We start from the raw sequence: 15,913 nt of genomic DNA on the forward strand, positions 1-15,913 counted from the left end.
TGCTGAGGGTACAAGTTCACTCGCTCTCTGAATTTAACAGTCCATAAAAGCTACTGAAACAACGCGCTACAAAGCTGGATCTCCAATTCTACTTCCCCGACTGAATTCTGAACGCAAATTACGCAATCAAAAACTTTATTCTCATTGATTCAGGCTACTAAATCAGGTAAGCCAGAGGGATTTTCGTAGCGTAACAGCGCTGTTCATCATTACCTTTTAAGCAACTCCCTGCACACCATCAAGCAACCCAGCACCTGCAATCTACCACAGCAAAAACTCATGATTTGACGCATTCCTTACTTGTTCCTCCCAGTCATCGTTCCATCGGATTGGGCATTCCCGCCAACTTGGTGCATCTTGGATCGTTCTATGTGTTCCACATAAGTCTGTATCATCTGAAAGATGAAAGAACAATTTAGACACAGTAAACAAGGGGAGGGTAATTAAAAACATAGCTGGTCGAAATGATAGTACAAATCGTCTCAACGTTCTATCCACACCATGTGGTGGCAGCCAGTACGTGCTACAGTTTTCATGCATAAAGCACAGGGCCAGATCCACAAATGGCTGAGTGGAGGTGGTGTGTTACAGTTCACTCAAGAAGATCCAAGTTAGGGTGGAGACATACACTTTTACCCAGATGTTGTGGTCCGGATCTAATGATAGTGATGGCAGAGGCTCCAACGTTCTTTCCGTCACTTGGCTGACCAGGAGTCCCCCCCCACTCTTACCACCTGCTATTGGCTTCTGCAGGAAGGATTGACAAGTCGATACTCAGCCTGTCTGGCCTCATTGTGAACGTACCTTCCTTGGACCATCAAGTCCTGGGGTGGGAATCGAACCCAGAGCTTCTGGCTCAGACGAGAGGAACGCTACCCACTGCGCCACAAGACCTCCTTCAGGAGAAGTCCATTTGTTTATTTTTAAACAAATGTTTTTCCACTGCAGTCATTTACATAATTTATCTTCTCCTCTCCTCTTCTTCTTCCCCCCCCCCCACCCCCCACCCCCACCACCCCCCCCACCCCACCCCCCACCCCCACCCCCCCCACCCCCACCACCCCCACCCCCACCCCACCCCACCCCCACCCACACCCCACCCCACCCCCACCACCCCCCCCACCCCACCCACCCCCACCCCCACCCCCCCACCCACCCCCACCCCCCCACCCCCCCACCCACCCCCCCCCCACCCCCACCCCCCCACCCCACCCACCCCCACCCCCACCCCCCACCCACCCCCACCCCCCCACCCACCCCCCCCCCACCCCCACCCCCCCACCCCCCCCCCCCACCCCCACACCCCCCCCCCCCCACCCAACCTCCTACTCCGCAGGCCCCCAAGCAATCACCGAATGAAGTGAGCTGCCAGAACCAACAATGCCCATTAGGTATTTTGTGATTAAAATCAAAATGTGGTCAATCACAGATTGAAGGTCGCGATTAACAAAGATCTGTAACTTGCAAATCTCTCGAAGCTGCTGTCAGCCAGGGAGCCAGGTTTCAAATCGGAATAGTCTTCGCATTGTCATTGTTTTGCAGCTGAAGGACAAATTCTGTACATCAGATAAAAGCAGACCCTAAAAGACACCAGTGCTTCATATTTTTGTACATTTTTCTGCTATCATATGTACAACATGTATAACATTTAATGTATTGCTGCATAACAGTGCACAACCAGACTGGTCTTTCCAACGGGATAGATTTGGCCTACTTCACCCCATCAATTTAACCTATTATGACATACAGGCTAATGTCAATACACTCAGGCTCGGCTGGTGTGGAGACACCGAAGAACCAATATGCTGCAATGCAGAATAAAGACGTGGATTTGTACTCACAAATCTGCTACCCGGTCTACTTGTCATCATGAACTATGTTATCAGGGGAAAACTGAGCAGAGGCTCTGATCTTACTGAAAGGAAGACAGCAACATCTGGACAGCTGGGAAAACTGATCTGTTTTGTGCTAAATGTACCAAAACCCATCCCAAATAGTGCTGGCACCTCACAGGCTTTGCAAGAGTCATGGTCCCCAGCAATTCAATGCTGCAGCTTTAATGTTGGTACAAAACTATCAAAGGGCCTTGAGCTCTAAAGGGGGCTGGTGGATGTAGAAGGAGGTAATTTATTAAGCGGTTCAACCATATCGCCTGCCATGCGTATTATTAGGTAGAGTAAATGGAATCAGTGGAAAAGTGCTTGAACTGAGTCAGCTTTATCGATCGAGCAGGACAGCATGTGGATGAGGGGAATTAAGACCACACAAACTCATTAGGACAGAAATGAAGGAAACATTGACAAACAGGAACAACAGCTGACTAACAATATCCCTAATGTTATGCACGGATGCACCTTCTGAATAAGAACTCTTACCCTGTAAACATGGGATGGTGCATTCATAGCTTGGCCAAACAGATCGAGTATCAACCTGCAATTTCTTCCAACGCACATCAGATGGCAGGGGGCAAGAGTGGGAGAAATTCCTGTTCAGCCATGAGATGGAAAGAACCATCACAAAACCGTCACCAAAAGGAAGTTGGGAGTCTCCACCACCGCCATCCCTAGCCTCAGACCTCACCATGTATGTTGCCACGGCAACTTAGACCTCCCCGAGTAATTTGTAACCCCTTGCATTCACAAATCTGACCCAATCAAAGATGTCCAAATCCATATTAAGGGCGGGATTTTCCACGCGCCCCACCGCGTGTGCCGTGGCGATGGAGGTGGCCCGACATTGCCCGGCGGCGGGGGATCAATGTGGGTTTCCCCGTTGAGTACACCCCACGCCGCCATGAGACCTGCAGCGGCGTCGGCAGAACCGAACAACCTGCTGGCGTGAATAGCCGAAAAGCGCCAAACACGGTGGTTAAAAATGTGGACGGGTTACAGGTTTGGAGAATCTTAGTTATGGAGTTAAATGGGAAAAGCTGAAGTTGGTTCTCTTTGGGGGAAAGGAAATCGAGAGGAAATTTGTGTCAAGATTCCAGCAGGCTTAGAAAAGGTGGGCAAGGGGAAACTCTTCTTATTAGCTGATGGTACAAAGACCAGAGTGCAATGAAATGTATATCGTCAGATTAGTGAAGGGTTAATAATTCCACCTCTGCGTAAATCAAACACGAGAGGGCGTTACTACTTCCCTGTATTTAAGACAGCCTCTCAGGGAATTCTGGGAGAAGCATGGTGAAAAGCACAAGGAGGAGCTAAGAGCAGAATGAATGTTAATTAGAGATAGATAGCACGAGGTTAGATCATAGTGTAGTTAGTGACTAGGTAGAATATTGAATACTGTAAGACAGATTCAATGTCATTTATTTATCAGCTGTAGCTCAGTAGAGTGTTTGACCTTCATTTAATTAGTAGTCTAATAATAAATTAGTTTTGTTTCAATCTTTTGATTCGTATATTCTTTGTCAACACTACATCGGGTCATTCTGGAAGAAAAGAAAAAGAATACAACATATTACCAATCGTGGTAATATGACGTAGGGGACACAGAATTAAGGTCTTGGACGAGAGGGAATAGGAGGAAGAACATTTTTACGCTATGAGTAATCACCTGGTACTCACTGCCCAGAAGGGTGGGCACAGTAAGAAGTCTTGCAACACCAGGTTACAGTCCAACAGGTTTGTTTCAAATCACTAGCTTTCGGAGCGCTGCTCCTTCCTCAGGTGCCGGCATCTCCACACAAGGGCGGGGGAAGTGGAAACAATCAATGATTTCACAAATAAATTGGATAGACACTTGCAGGGCTACAAGGTTGGAGCAAGGAAGTGGGATTGACTAGAATACTCCTGGGGAGCCAACATAGAAATGATGGGACAAATGGCCTCCTTCTGTGCTGTAAATAGACCTATGGCTCTATGATTCTATGGGCGATCAAATATATAAGGGCTACAGGAATGTATTTCACATCTGGGGTTTTTTTTTTCAATTAAGAGGCAATTTAACATGGCCAATCCACCTAGCCTGCACTTCTCTGGGTTGAGGAGTGAGACCCAAGCAGACACGGGGAGAATGTGCAAACTCCACATGGACAGTGACCCGTATTTCACATCTGTAACACAGTATGGCCAGAGTTACCTCAGAGCAAGATACAGAATTCACAAATGAACGTAAATCAGTTTTATGCTCTTCCTCGGTAACGCTACAAAGAACTGCAGATCTCCTGCCCGATATTGATATTCCTGATTCACACCCACGGACAAAATAAGCTCTCTACAACCTGAAGTCAAACTATCAAAATTTCTCCTTGCCAGCTGAGAACGCAGTCAGAGCTCTGTTCCCGATGCAATGTGTGGGAAACTATGTTTCTTCAGTTATGTTGGATAGTCAGAGGCTTTTCCCCAGAGTAGAGGGGTCAATTACTAGGGGGAATAGGTTTAAGGTGAGAGGGGCAAGGTTTAGAGTAGATGTACGAGGCAAGTTTTTTTTACACAGAGGGTAGTGGGTGCCTGGAACTCGCTACCGGAGGAGGTGGTGGAAGCAGGGTCGATAGTGACATACCGTGGGCAGCACGGTAGCATTGTGAATAGCACAATTGCTTCACAGCTCCAGGGTCCCAGGTTCGATTCCGGCTTGGGTCACTGTCTGTACGGAGTCTGCACATCCTCCCTGTGTGCGCGTGGGTTTCCTCCGGGTGCTCCGGTTTCCTCCCACAGTCCAAAGATGTGCAGGTTAGGTGGATTGGCCATGATGAATTGCCCTTAGTGTCCAAAATTGCCCTTAGTGTTGGGTGGGGTTACTGGGTTATGGGGAAGCGGTGGAGGTGCTGACCTTGGGAAGGGTGCTCTTTCCAAGAGCCGGTGCAGTCTTGATGGGCCGAATGCCCTCCTGCTACACTGTAAATTCTATGTTAATAAATCCTCTGTTCACTGCAAGCATAAGTTGCTCATTTAAGGGGCATCTTGACAAATACATGAATAGGATGGGAATAGAGGGATACGGACCCAGGAAGTGTAGAAGATTGTAGTTTAGTCGGGCAGCATGGTCGGCACGGGCTTGGAGGGCCGAAGGGCCTGTTCCTGTGCTGTACATTTCTTTGTTCTTTGTTCTATCAAACCTCCCCTCTATAACTTACTTAAGCTCAACCATGTTTCTGGCGCGATAGGATATATTGGGCACTGTCAGGTTCAGTCAGAAAACCGGCGTGTTGGACACATTTCCCAATGAGATCGTCCCACACTCTGCCATTCATTTTGAAGTGGGTGGTGGTGGGGGGGGGGGGGGGGGGTATTTTGCACCCTCATTGGGAGGGGCAGGACCTAATCGTGTCGGCAAGCCCAGCTTCACAGAGAAAGGGTGCCCCGAATTCAAAGTGAAATTAAAGACCCCCCCCCCCCGAACATTGATCGCCAGCACTGGGGTCCTCCCAATGAGTTGCCCTTCATGCCGTGCCCCCTAACACTGCCCTCTGAGAGTGCCATGTGCTAAGTTCCCACCCTGGCATTGCCAAGATGTTATGTTCCCACCTGTCGACGTGATGTAGCATGTTCCCAGGAGATTTGGCATCAGGTCGATTTCGGATATTGAAGTCTATTTAAATGCGTGGTAATCAGGTCCACACCCTCGTTAGGCACGAACCTGATTACGCCTGCTGGGAGGGCCTGGGAACATCGCAAAGTGTTTGGCGGCGGATACAAATCCTGTTTCAGGGTTCTCCTGGTATTTTCCCGACATGGTGGGACTTGTATCGGTGGTAATGCGTCTGGAAAATCGGCCCATTGCCGCCTTCATTCCTGAGCACTAATCTGGCAAAACAGGTCAACTCCCTGCTATAGAACCCCCAAAATTCTCATCAATTACTTTGCAATAAATATCAGCTCCCCCCTTAATGTATCTCAGATCCCCCCCTGCGGGGTAACATTTAGCCTCTAGTCTTTCTCTAGGACCCGTCAAATTTCTGTATAGAATCAGTTTGGGTATGGGTATGATTGTCTGGACTCTTTACCTCAGTGTGCCTCAGGTGTAACGCGTTGTATTCCTTCTTCATGTCCGCTTCCCTCTCCTCCAATCTGGTAACTGCAATAAAGAGCAGAATCAATCACATGACTGAATGAGTTCCTAATTATCCCGAGTGTTGAAAGAACCCCATCTGATAAAGAAAATCAGAGAAAACCGGACAACGGAAAAATGAGAAGATATTCCAGGGCTGGAAAGTTCAGGATTAAATTCAAAGACGAGTAAAGAAAAAAGAGACAATTTTGGTCTGCCATTTTTAATCCTGTACCTCCCTGTGAGAGCTTCACCAGAGAGAAAAATTCAGCCTCTTTGTTCCATTTTCATTATTTGCACCAACTTGGATTTTTCGACCGATCAAAAATAGGGATAATGCAAATTTCCAAAGAATCTCCAAAGAGGAACCACATCGGATTTGAAAGAATAGAATCCCAACAGTGCAGAAGGCCATTCGGCCCATTGCGTCTGCACCGACCCTCTGAAAGAGCACCCTACCCAAGCCCACTCCCCCACCCTAGCCCTGTGATCCCACCTATTCTGCACGTCCCTGTATACCAAGGGTCAATTTTTTTTTTTCTCATGGCCAATCCGCCTAACCTGCACATCTTTGGACTGAGGGAGGACACCGGAGCACCCGGAGGAAACCCACGCAGACACGGGGAGAACGTGCAAACTCCGCACAGGCAGTGACCCGAGCCGGGAATCGAACCTGGGACCCTGGCGCTGTGAGGCAGCGGTGCTGACCACTGTGCCGCCCATTCCTGCAGGACTGACAGTGGGTCTGGAGTCAGGTGTAGGCAGACTAGGTAAGGACAGCAGATTGGTTCACGGTCACCGTCAGGCTTTTAATTCCAGGTTTTTATTGAATTCATTAAGCGTGTGTTCCCACAGTATTAACCTGGTTTTCTGGATTAAGGGTCCAGCCTATCATATAAGGAAGTGGATGGGGGGGGGGGGATAAAGAAAATAATCTGAAAAACACAAGACAAACTGACAACTGCAAGAAAACAGCGATTAAAATCCACGGCAAAACTCTAATAGAAACGTGGAGTCCAAAGTTAGAACGCAGATGGAAGGCAAATGGAATTTTGGCCTTTATCGCAAAGGAGGTGGAGTATAAATGGAGTATAAACTACTGCAACTGAGAGGGCATTGGTGAGAACACATCTGGAGCACTGCGTACCATTTTAGTCTCCATTCCCAGGGAGGGAGATACTTGCATTGGAAGCAGTTCAGAGAAGGTTGACTGGGATGATTTCTGGGATGAAGAGGGTTGGCTGATGAGGAAAGGTTGAGCAGATTGGGCCTGTACTCATTGGAGTTTAGAAGTGAGGTAACCTTATTGAAACATCAAGGGCGGGATTCTCCCCCACCCGGCGAGGCGGGGGGGTCCCGGCGTCGAGGAGTGGCGTGAACCACTCCGGCGTCGGGCCAACCCAAAGGTGCAGAATCCCCCGCACCTTCAGAGGCTCGGCCAGCCCCAGAGTGGTTTGCGCCGCGCTGGCCGGCGGGCAAGGTGCTAGGCGCCACGCCAACCAGCGCGCGTTGGCGCATGCACAAGGGGGTTCATTTCCGTGTCGGCCATCGCGGACTGTCACAGCAGCCGACGCGGAACAATAGAGTGCCCCCACAGCACAGGCCCGCCCGCGGATCAGTGGGCCCCGTGATCGCGGGCCAGGCCACCGTGGGGACACCTCCCAGGGCCAGACCCCCCCCACGGCTCCCAGAGGTCCCGCCGGTAAGGACCTACTCTAATTTACACCGGCGGGACTGGCAAAAAACAGGCGGCCACTCGACCCATCGCGGGCTGGAGAATCGCCGGGGGAGCCGCCAAATCCCTGGCGCCGAAGAATTCGGCAGCCGGCGAAGGCGGGATTCATGCCCCCCCCCCCCCCCCCCCCCCGGCGATTCTCCGACCCGAATCCCGCCCCAGGTTCTGAGGCAGCTCGACAGGATTGATGCTGGGAAGATGTTCCTCCTTGAGGGGGAATCCAGAAATAGGTAGCGTAGCTTCAATCCCATTCGGGATGGAGATGAGGAGGAAATTCTTCTCTCAGAAGTCCACCATTCTTTGGAATTCTCTTCCACAGAGTGCAGTGGAGGCTGGGTCACTGAATAGATTCAAGGTTGAAGTGAATAGATTTTTGATCTATAAGGGAGCCGGGCGTTATACAGCTATGATCAGATCAACCATGACCTCATTGACTGGTGCAACCAGTTCAATGGGTCCAATGGCTTAACTGTGCTCCTTTCTTGTGAGAGAATTCTTTCTCTCACAAACCTGTACACACTGCTACCACTGTGCATCAGTGATAGAGGGAATGAATGTTGGAGGTGGTGGTTGGGGTGCTAATCAAGCGGGCTGCTTTGTCCTGGATGGCATCCAGCTTTTTTGGGGGGGCTGCATTCATTCAGGCAAATGAAGAGTATTCCACCACACTCCAGACTTGGGCTTTGTCGATGATGGACAGACTTTGGGGGAGTGAGGAGGTGAGTTACTCTCCGTAGAATTCCCAGCCTCTGACCTGCTCTTATAATCACGGTATTTATGTGGCTGGTCCAGTTTGTTTCTGGTCAATGGTAAATGCCTGGATGTTGACTGTGAAGGATTCAGCAATGCCATTGAATGCCAAGAGGAGATGGTTGGATTATCTTTTGTTGAAGATGGTCATTACCTGGCACTTGTGTGGCACGAAACTAACTTGCCACTTATCAGCCCAAGTCTGAGTGCTGTCCAGGTTTGCTGCATTTGCACATGGACTGGTTCAGCAAATGGTGTTGTACATTGCGCAATCATCTGCACACAACCCCACTTCTGATCTTGTGATGGAGGGAAGATCATTGATGAAGCAGCTGAAGATGACTGGGCCTAGGGACTTTGTTCTGTATGACTTGAAGGAAGGTAGTCATGGTTATAGGAGGTCAATCATCTCAGTCCCAGGACATCACTGCAGGAGTCCCTCAGGATATTGTCCTAGGCCCAACCATCTTCAGATGCTTCATCAATGACTTCCCTCCATCACAAGTGCCTTAAGTAGTATGTTCATTTTGGCTGCACAGCCATTTTCACTGCATTAACACTGCTGGCCATCCGGGGAGCTGCCCATTCTTTTCAGCGTGGCAATGGCAGGCCCCAACATGGCTGTCATCTGCCTTTGTTGCTGCCACTTAGCAGGCAGCTCCTGCCCCCAGCAGGACTCAACACCACTCATTGGGCACCAAGCTCACTTCCAACAGGCCCACTAAAATCCATGCTGATGTTTCTACCATGGCCTGGTGAATGTTTACAATAAAGTCAAAGATTTGCAAATCTTTGCCATTTATTTGATTTTTTGCAGAAAGTTGGAAATCCTTTCACTGGTCAGAGGGTTAGAATGCTAAACAAGTGTGTGCTGGGATCTTTTTTCCGGTAGTGAACACAGTCTCTGACACCTGCACCCTAACTCACACCAAGTCCAGTTAACCATTACCTAAGCTTGCTGTGCTACACAGAGTCCCAGCCTGGTAACGTGGCAGAATTAAAGTTCTCGTCCTGGTTTCCAAATACCTCCCATGATCTCACTACTCCCCATCACTGTGACCTCCTGAAGCCCACAGCCCAAGCTTTGGAACTGCATCCCTAAAATTCTCTGCCTCGCCCGCTCTTCCTTTAGAGACCCCTTGAAAACCTACCTGTTTGACTGAAGTGTTGCTCACCTGTCCTAGCATTACCTTATGTGGCTTGATAATTGTTCGATAATGGCTCTTGTGAAGGGTCCGAGGGCATTTTAGTATGTTAACGGTGTTATACAGATGCAAGTTGTTGTTGTCGAAGTAGGATATCAGCCATGATTGAATGGTGGAGCGGACTCGATGGGCCAAATGGCCTTACTTCCACTCCTATGTCTTATGGTCTTATGGATATCCATTTACTGCCTTCCACTGCTGCATTGCATTCTAAACTTACGTTGGTCTGCATAATTCTTAGATTTGAGTTCCAGCTGCCTGGTCTGTAGCTCCAGAGACTCCACATGTGTCTGAAGTTCCTTCTTCTCCTGCTCCAGCGCATCTTCAAACTCGATAAATTTCTGCACAGACAAAACGGGAGAAAAAGATTGAGAAGAAGGGCAGTGCAAAAAAATATTCACAAAGAAACCCACAATCTACATTAAAATGGTAAACTCTCTTTTTTTATTTCATAAATTTCATAATTTGCTACAAAGGAGTTTATAGTAATCGTGTTATAATTGAGATTGAAATTGCTCCACCCAGAAATAACACTCGTTATTTAGGTTCCTTGAATGAAACATCAAATATTTAAACCCCATAAACTCACCAGAGGAGAATAGCTACTGAATAACATGCATTCCCCTAGCAACCACATTGCTACCAATCAACAGGAGACCTATTGCCAACCAATTGAAATAATTCACACGTTCACAGACATGGCAACCTTCGCAAAACCAATTTTTAAAGAAATTTGCTTTGAAAGGTCTTCACGTATTCTACAATGTTGCAAATGGCCACAATATCTCAGTTTATTTCCCCAGGTTCAAGAGTATGGCACATAAATTCATTCCTGCTTCAATTCCAAATAGACAGAAACCAAGCTGGAAGTGCATCGGATACAACTTTCCCTAAAAGGCAGATTTGTTAACGTGTTGCCACCAATAACTAGCCATTGTTGGTTCACAGGATAAATGTAGCCAATGTGTCCTGTAGATATGTCAGATCGTACTCATTTCATGAAATTAAGTATATCAGAATATATAACGGTGCTTGAAAAAATGTCATAAACAATGAGTAGAATGGCAGCACGATGGCGCAGTGGTTAGCACTGCAGCCTCACGGCGCCGAGGTCCCAGGTTCGATCCCGGCTCTGGGTCACTGTCTGTGTGGAGTTTGCACATTCTCCCCGTGTCTGCGTGGGTTTCGCCCCCACAACCCAAACATGTGCAGGCTAGGTGGATTGGCTACGCTAAATTGCCCCTTAATTGGAAAAAATGAATTGGGTACTCTAAATTTATTAAAAAGAAAAAAACAATGAGAAGAATAAAATAAAAAGTGTACCATATCGTACAGCACATTGCCTGTATTCTGAAGAAATAACAGGCGTGATCTACCCAAAGGGGGACAGAGTCCTGTAGCGGAGATTAGCCTGGTGTTTCCCGGCGCTCAGGGCGCCAAGACATGCCCCACCATCTAACGCCCATCCAGGTAGATCGGGGGCCTCAGCGGGAAACTCCCTGACGAGGCCGCACTTACCCGTTTTCTGCACTGAGGAGCTCCACTCGCCGGATTCCTCAGTGCAGCGAGAGATTACACCCGAGCCCCCAACATGACCCCCGAACCCCCCCCCCCGGCGCAGGGCACACCCTGGTCCAATCACTGCTGCGCAGAAAATGCCAGCCTGTCGCCCTTAGCAGTGTCCATACCAGCTGAAAGTGCCACCTAGGCACCTTGGCAGCAGCACCAGCAGTGCCAAGGTACCACCCTACCCAGAGGGCAAGCACCTAGCGGCCTCCAATCCCCTGGGAGAACCCCCACTAGTGCCGTTCTGTCTGGTCCCCGTTTGTGGAGACCAGCACAAGCTCTCCAAAGCGAGGGAGTTAGTTCCCAAGCCTTGTTTAGATCTCGGGAATGCATCTCAGAGTGAGACTAGCTGTCTCACTCCAATATGCAGGTTTGCCAGATCGTGAGATCGCGGTAGATCCCGCGAGGCATGGTGGGCCGGGTAGATCCCGGAAGTGGGACTGCCGTCTACCGGTCAGGTTGCACCGCACTGCGCTGCTTTTCAGGTGCAACATGACTGGTAGATCGCGCCCAAAATTGTTACACCAGTCCCACGATTTAACCTCTGTTCCTATCATTGTGAACCTTTTAGATATATTATGCCAGCAATAGCATTCACAGTAAAAAATATTTACACTTTTTAAATTAAGCATGATACAAAAATAAAAGCAATGGTTTCCGGGTGCGGCGATGACCAGCTAAGTCGCACGTTTCGGCAGCTCCCTGTGAAACGGACTTTTGGGCTCTTGATAGGAGCCCCAACGGCAATTTTGACGGCTAAAAACACTGTGCGGTAAACCAGAAGGGAATCCCACCCTGGATACGGATGGAAAAAGGAGGAGAGAGTGGCCAGATTGCAGTGGATCCTTTAGAACAGCGGCAAGGAAGGCAAGCAAAAACCAAGATGGCGTCGGAAGGTGGCAGTTTAACATGGGGCCCTGAACAACAAGAGTTCTTGAAATGCTGTGTGGAAGAGATCAAAAAGGAAATGAAGAAAGAGCTGTTGGCCCCGATACTACAGGCGATCGAAGGGCTAAAGGAGGAACAAAAGACCCAGGAGCGGGAGCTTCGGGTCGTGAAGGCAAAGGCAGCCGAGAATGAGGACGATATACAGGGCCTGGTGGTGAAGACGGAGACGCAGGAGGCACATCAGAAACGATGTGTGGAAAGGTTGGAGGCACTGGAAAACAACGCAAGGAGGAACAACCTGAGGATTCTTGGTCTTCCTGAAGGTGTGGAGGGAGCGGACGTCGGGGCATATGTGAGCACGATGCTGCACTCGTTAATGGGAGCGGAGGCCCCGGCGGGTCCGTTGGAGGTGGAGGGAGCATACCGAGTGATGGCGCGAGGACCGAGAGCAGGAGAAATTCCCAGAGCCATAGTGGTGAGATTCCTCCGTTTTAAGGATAGAGAAATGGTCCTTAGATGGGCGAAGAAAACTCGGAGCAGTAAATGGGAGAACGCGGTGATCCGCGTTTATCAAGACTGGAGTGCGGAGGTGGCGAGAAGGAGGGCGAGCTTTAATCGGGCCAAGGCGGTGCTTCATAAAAAGAAGATAAAATTTGGAATGCTGCAACCGGCAAGACTGTGGGTCACATATCGAGGGAGGCACCACTACTTTGAGACGGCGGATGAAGCGTGGACTTTTATTGTGGAAGAAAAACTGGAATGAGCGGGTTATTAAAAAGAACGTTCGAACAAAGTGGTGGGGCGAATGTGGGGGGCAAAGAGGGGTTTTATGTACTAATCCTGCGATGTGGTAACTTTTCTCTCTCCCACAGGTGGTGATGGGGGGAGGAGGGGAGGTGGAGGAGATGGGGCGTTGGCCATTGGGGGTGGGGCCAAGGGAGAAGCGCGGGCTTGGTTCCCGCGCTATGATATTCATGGCGGGAATAGAGAAGCAGGAAGGAGGGGGCGTCGCACGGTGCGAGCCGAGGTCACGGGGGGAAGCCGAGGTCAGCCAGAGTTTGCTGACTTCTGGGAGCAACATGGGGGGAGTAATTACGCTAGCGGGGGATCTCGCGGGGGGGTGGGAGGGGGGAATTACTGGGTTGCTGCTGCTGAGGAGAGGGGGGAGCTGGTATGGGAGAGGATGGGCGGGGGGGCACCGCCTGGGGGAGATACAGCTGCGTGGGAACCGGGTGAGGAGCTGGAAAAAGGTGATGGCTAATCGACAAGGGGGGGGGGGTAGGAAGCCCCCCAACTCGGCTGATCACGTGGAACGTGAGAGGGCTGAACGGGCCGACAAAGAGGGCACGGGTACTCGCACACCTTAAGAAACTTAAGGCAGATGTGGTTATGTTACAGGAAACGCACCTGAAACTGATAGACCAGGTTAGGCTACGCAAAGGATGGGTGGGGCAGGTGTTCCATTCGGGGCTAGATGCGAAAAACAGGGGGGTGGCTATATTAGTGGGGAAGCGGGTAATGTTCGAGGCAAAGACTATAGTGGCGGATAACGGGGGCAGATACGTGATGGTGAGTGGCAAACTACAGGGGGAGACGGTGGTTTTGCCCCGTATATGCCCCGAACTGGGATGATGCCAATTTTATGAGGCGGATGCTAGGACGCATTCCGGACCTAGAGATGGGAAAGCTGATAATGGGGGGAGATTTTAATACGGTGTTGGAACCAGGGCTGGATAGGTCGAAGTCCAGGACTGGAAGGAGGCCGGCAGCAGCCAAGGTACTTAAAGATTTTATGGAGCAGATGGGAGGTGTAGACCCGTGGAGATTTAGCAGACCTAGGAGTAAGGAGTTCTCGTTTTTCTCCTATGTCCATAAAGTCTACTCGCGAATAGACTTTTTTGTGCTGGGTAGGGCATTGATCCCGAAGGTGAGGGGAACGGAGTATACGGCTATAGCCATTTCGGATCACGCTCCACACTGGGTGGACTTGGAGATAGGGGAGGAAACAGGAGGGCGCCCACCCTGGAGAATGGACATGGGACTAATGGCAGATGAGGGGGTGTGTCTAAGGGTGAGGGGGTGCATTGAAAAGTACTTGGAACTCAATGATAATGGGGAGGTCCAGGTGGGAGTGGTCTGGGAGGCGTTGAAGGCGGTGGTTAGAGGGGAGCTGATATCAATAAGGGCACATAAAGGGAAGCAGGAGAGTAAGGAACGGGAGCGGTTGCTGCAAGAACTTTTGAGGGTGGACAGACAATATGCGGAAGCACTGGAGGAGAGACTGTACAGGGAAAGGCAAAGGCTACATGTAGAATTTGACTTGCTGACTACGGGCACTGCAGAGGCACAATGGAGGAAGGCACAGGGTGTACAGTACGAATATGGGGAGAAGGCGAGCAGGTTGCTGGCACACCAATTGAGGAAAAGGGGAGCAGCGAGGGAAATAGGGGGAGTGAGGGATGAGGAAGGAGAGATGGAGCGGGGAGCGGAGAGAGTGAATGGAGTGTTCAAGACATTTTATAAAAAATTATATGAAGCTCAACCCCCGGATGGGAGGGAGAGAATGATGGGCTTCTTGGATCGGCTGGAATTTCCCAAGGTGGAAGAGCAGGAAAGAGTGGGACTGGGAGCACAGATCGAGGTAGAAGAAGTGGTGAAAGGAATTAGGAGCATGCAGGCGGAAAAGGCCCCGGGACCGGATGGATTCCCAGTCGAATTCTATAGAAAATATGTGGACTTGCTCGCCCCGGTACTGACGAGGACCTTTAATGAGGCAAAGGAAAGGGGACAACTGCCCCCGACTATGTCTGAAGCAACGATATCGCTTCTCTTAAAGAAGGAAAAGGACCCGCTACAATGCGGGTCCTATAGACCCATTTCCCTCCTAAATGTAGATGCCAAGGTCCTGGCCAAGGTAATGGCAATGAGAATAGAGGAATGTGTCCCGGGGGTGGTCCACGAGGACCAAACTGGGTTTGTGAAGGGGAGACAGCTGAACACGAATATACGGAGGTTGTTAGGGGTAATGATGATGGCCCCACCAGAGGGAGAAACGGAGATAGTAGTGGCGATGGATGCCGAGAAAGCATTTGATAGAGTGGAGTGGGATTATTTGTGGGAGGTGTTGAGGAGATTTGGCTTTGGAGAGGGGTATGTTAGATGGGTGCAGCTGTTGTATAGGGCCCCAGTGGCGAGCGTGGTCACGAATGGACGGGGATCTGCATATTTTCGGCTCCATAGAGGGACAAGGCAGGGATGCCCTCTGTCCCCATTATTGTTTGCACTGGCGATTGAGCCCCTGGCGATAGCGTTGAGGGGTTCCAAGAAGTGGAGGGGAGTACTTAGGGGAGGAGAAGAGCACCGGGTATCTTTGTATGCGGACGATTTGCTACTATACGTGGCGGACCCGGCGGAGGGGATGCCAGAAATAATGCGGATACTTGGGGAGTTTGGGGATTTTTCAGGGTATAAATTGAACATGGGGAAAAGTGAGTTGTTTGTGGTGCATCCAGGGGAGCAGAGTAGAGAAATAGAGGACCTACCGTTGAGGAAGGTAACAAGGGACTTTCGTTACCTGGGGATCCAGATAGCTAAGAATTGGGGCACATTGCATAGGTTAAATTTAACACGGTTGGTGGAACAGATGGAGGAGGATTTCAAGAGATGGGATATGGTATCCCTGTCAATGGCAGGGAGGGTGCAGGCGGTTAAGATGGTGGTCCTCCCGAGATTCCTCTTTGTGTTTCAGTGCCTCCCGGTGGTGATCACGAAGGCT

The 15,913-nt window shown here is 50.0% G+C and overlaps 1 protein-coding gene across 1 annotated transcript in view; it reads right to left on the minus strand.

Annotated features, from left to right (window-relative positions):
* mapk8ip3 (mitogen-activated protein kinase 8 interacting protein 3) overlaps window positions 1–15,913 on the minus strand; it is a 212,030-nt gene that overhangs the window by 153,746 nt on the left and 42,371 nt on the right. The window contains 3 exon segments of the mRNA XM_072481763.1: window positions 301–395; window positions 5,951–6,021; window positions 9,905–10,025. Of these exon segments, the coding sequence (XP_072337864.1) occupies window positions 301–395; window positions 5,951–6,021; window positions 9,905–10,025 (287 nt within the window).

This window comes from Scyliorhinus torazame, chromosome 17 (assembly GCF_047496885.1).
Source record: "Scyliorhinus torazame isolate Kashiwa2021f chromosome 17, sScyTor2.1, whole genome shotgun sequence".
NCBI lineage: Eukaryota > Metazoa > Chordata > Chondrichthyes > Carcharhiniformes > Scyliorhinidae > Scyliorhinus > Scyliorhinus torazame.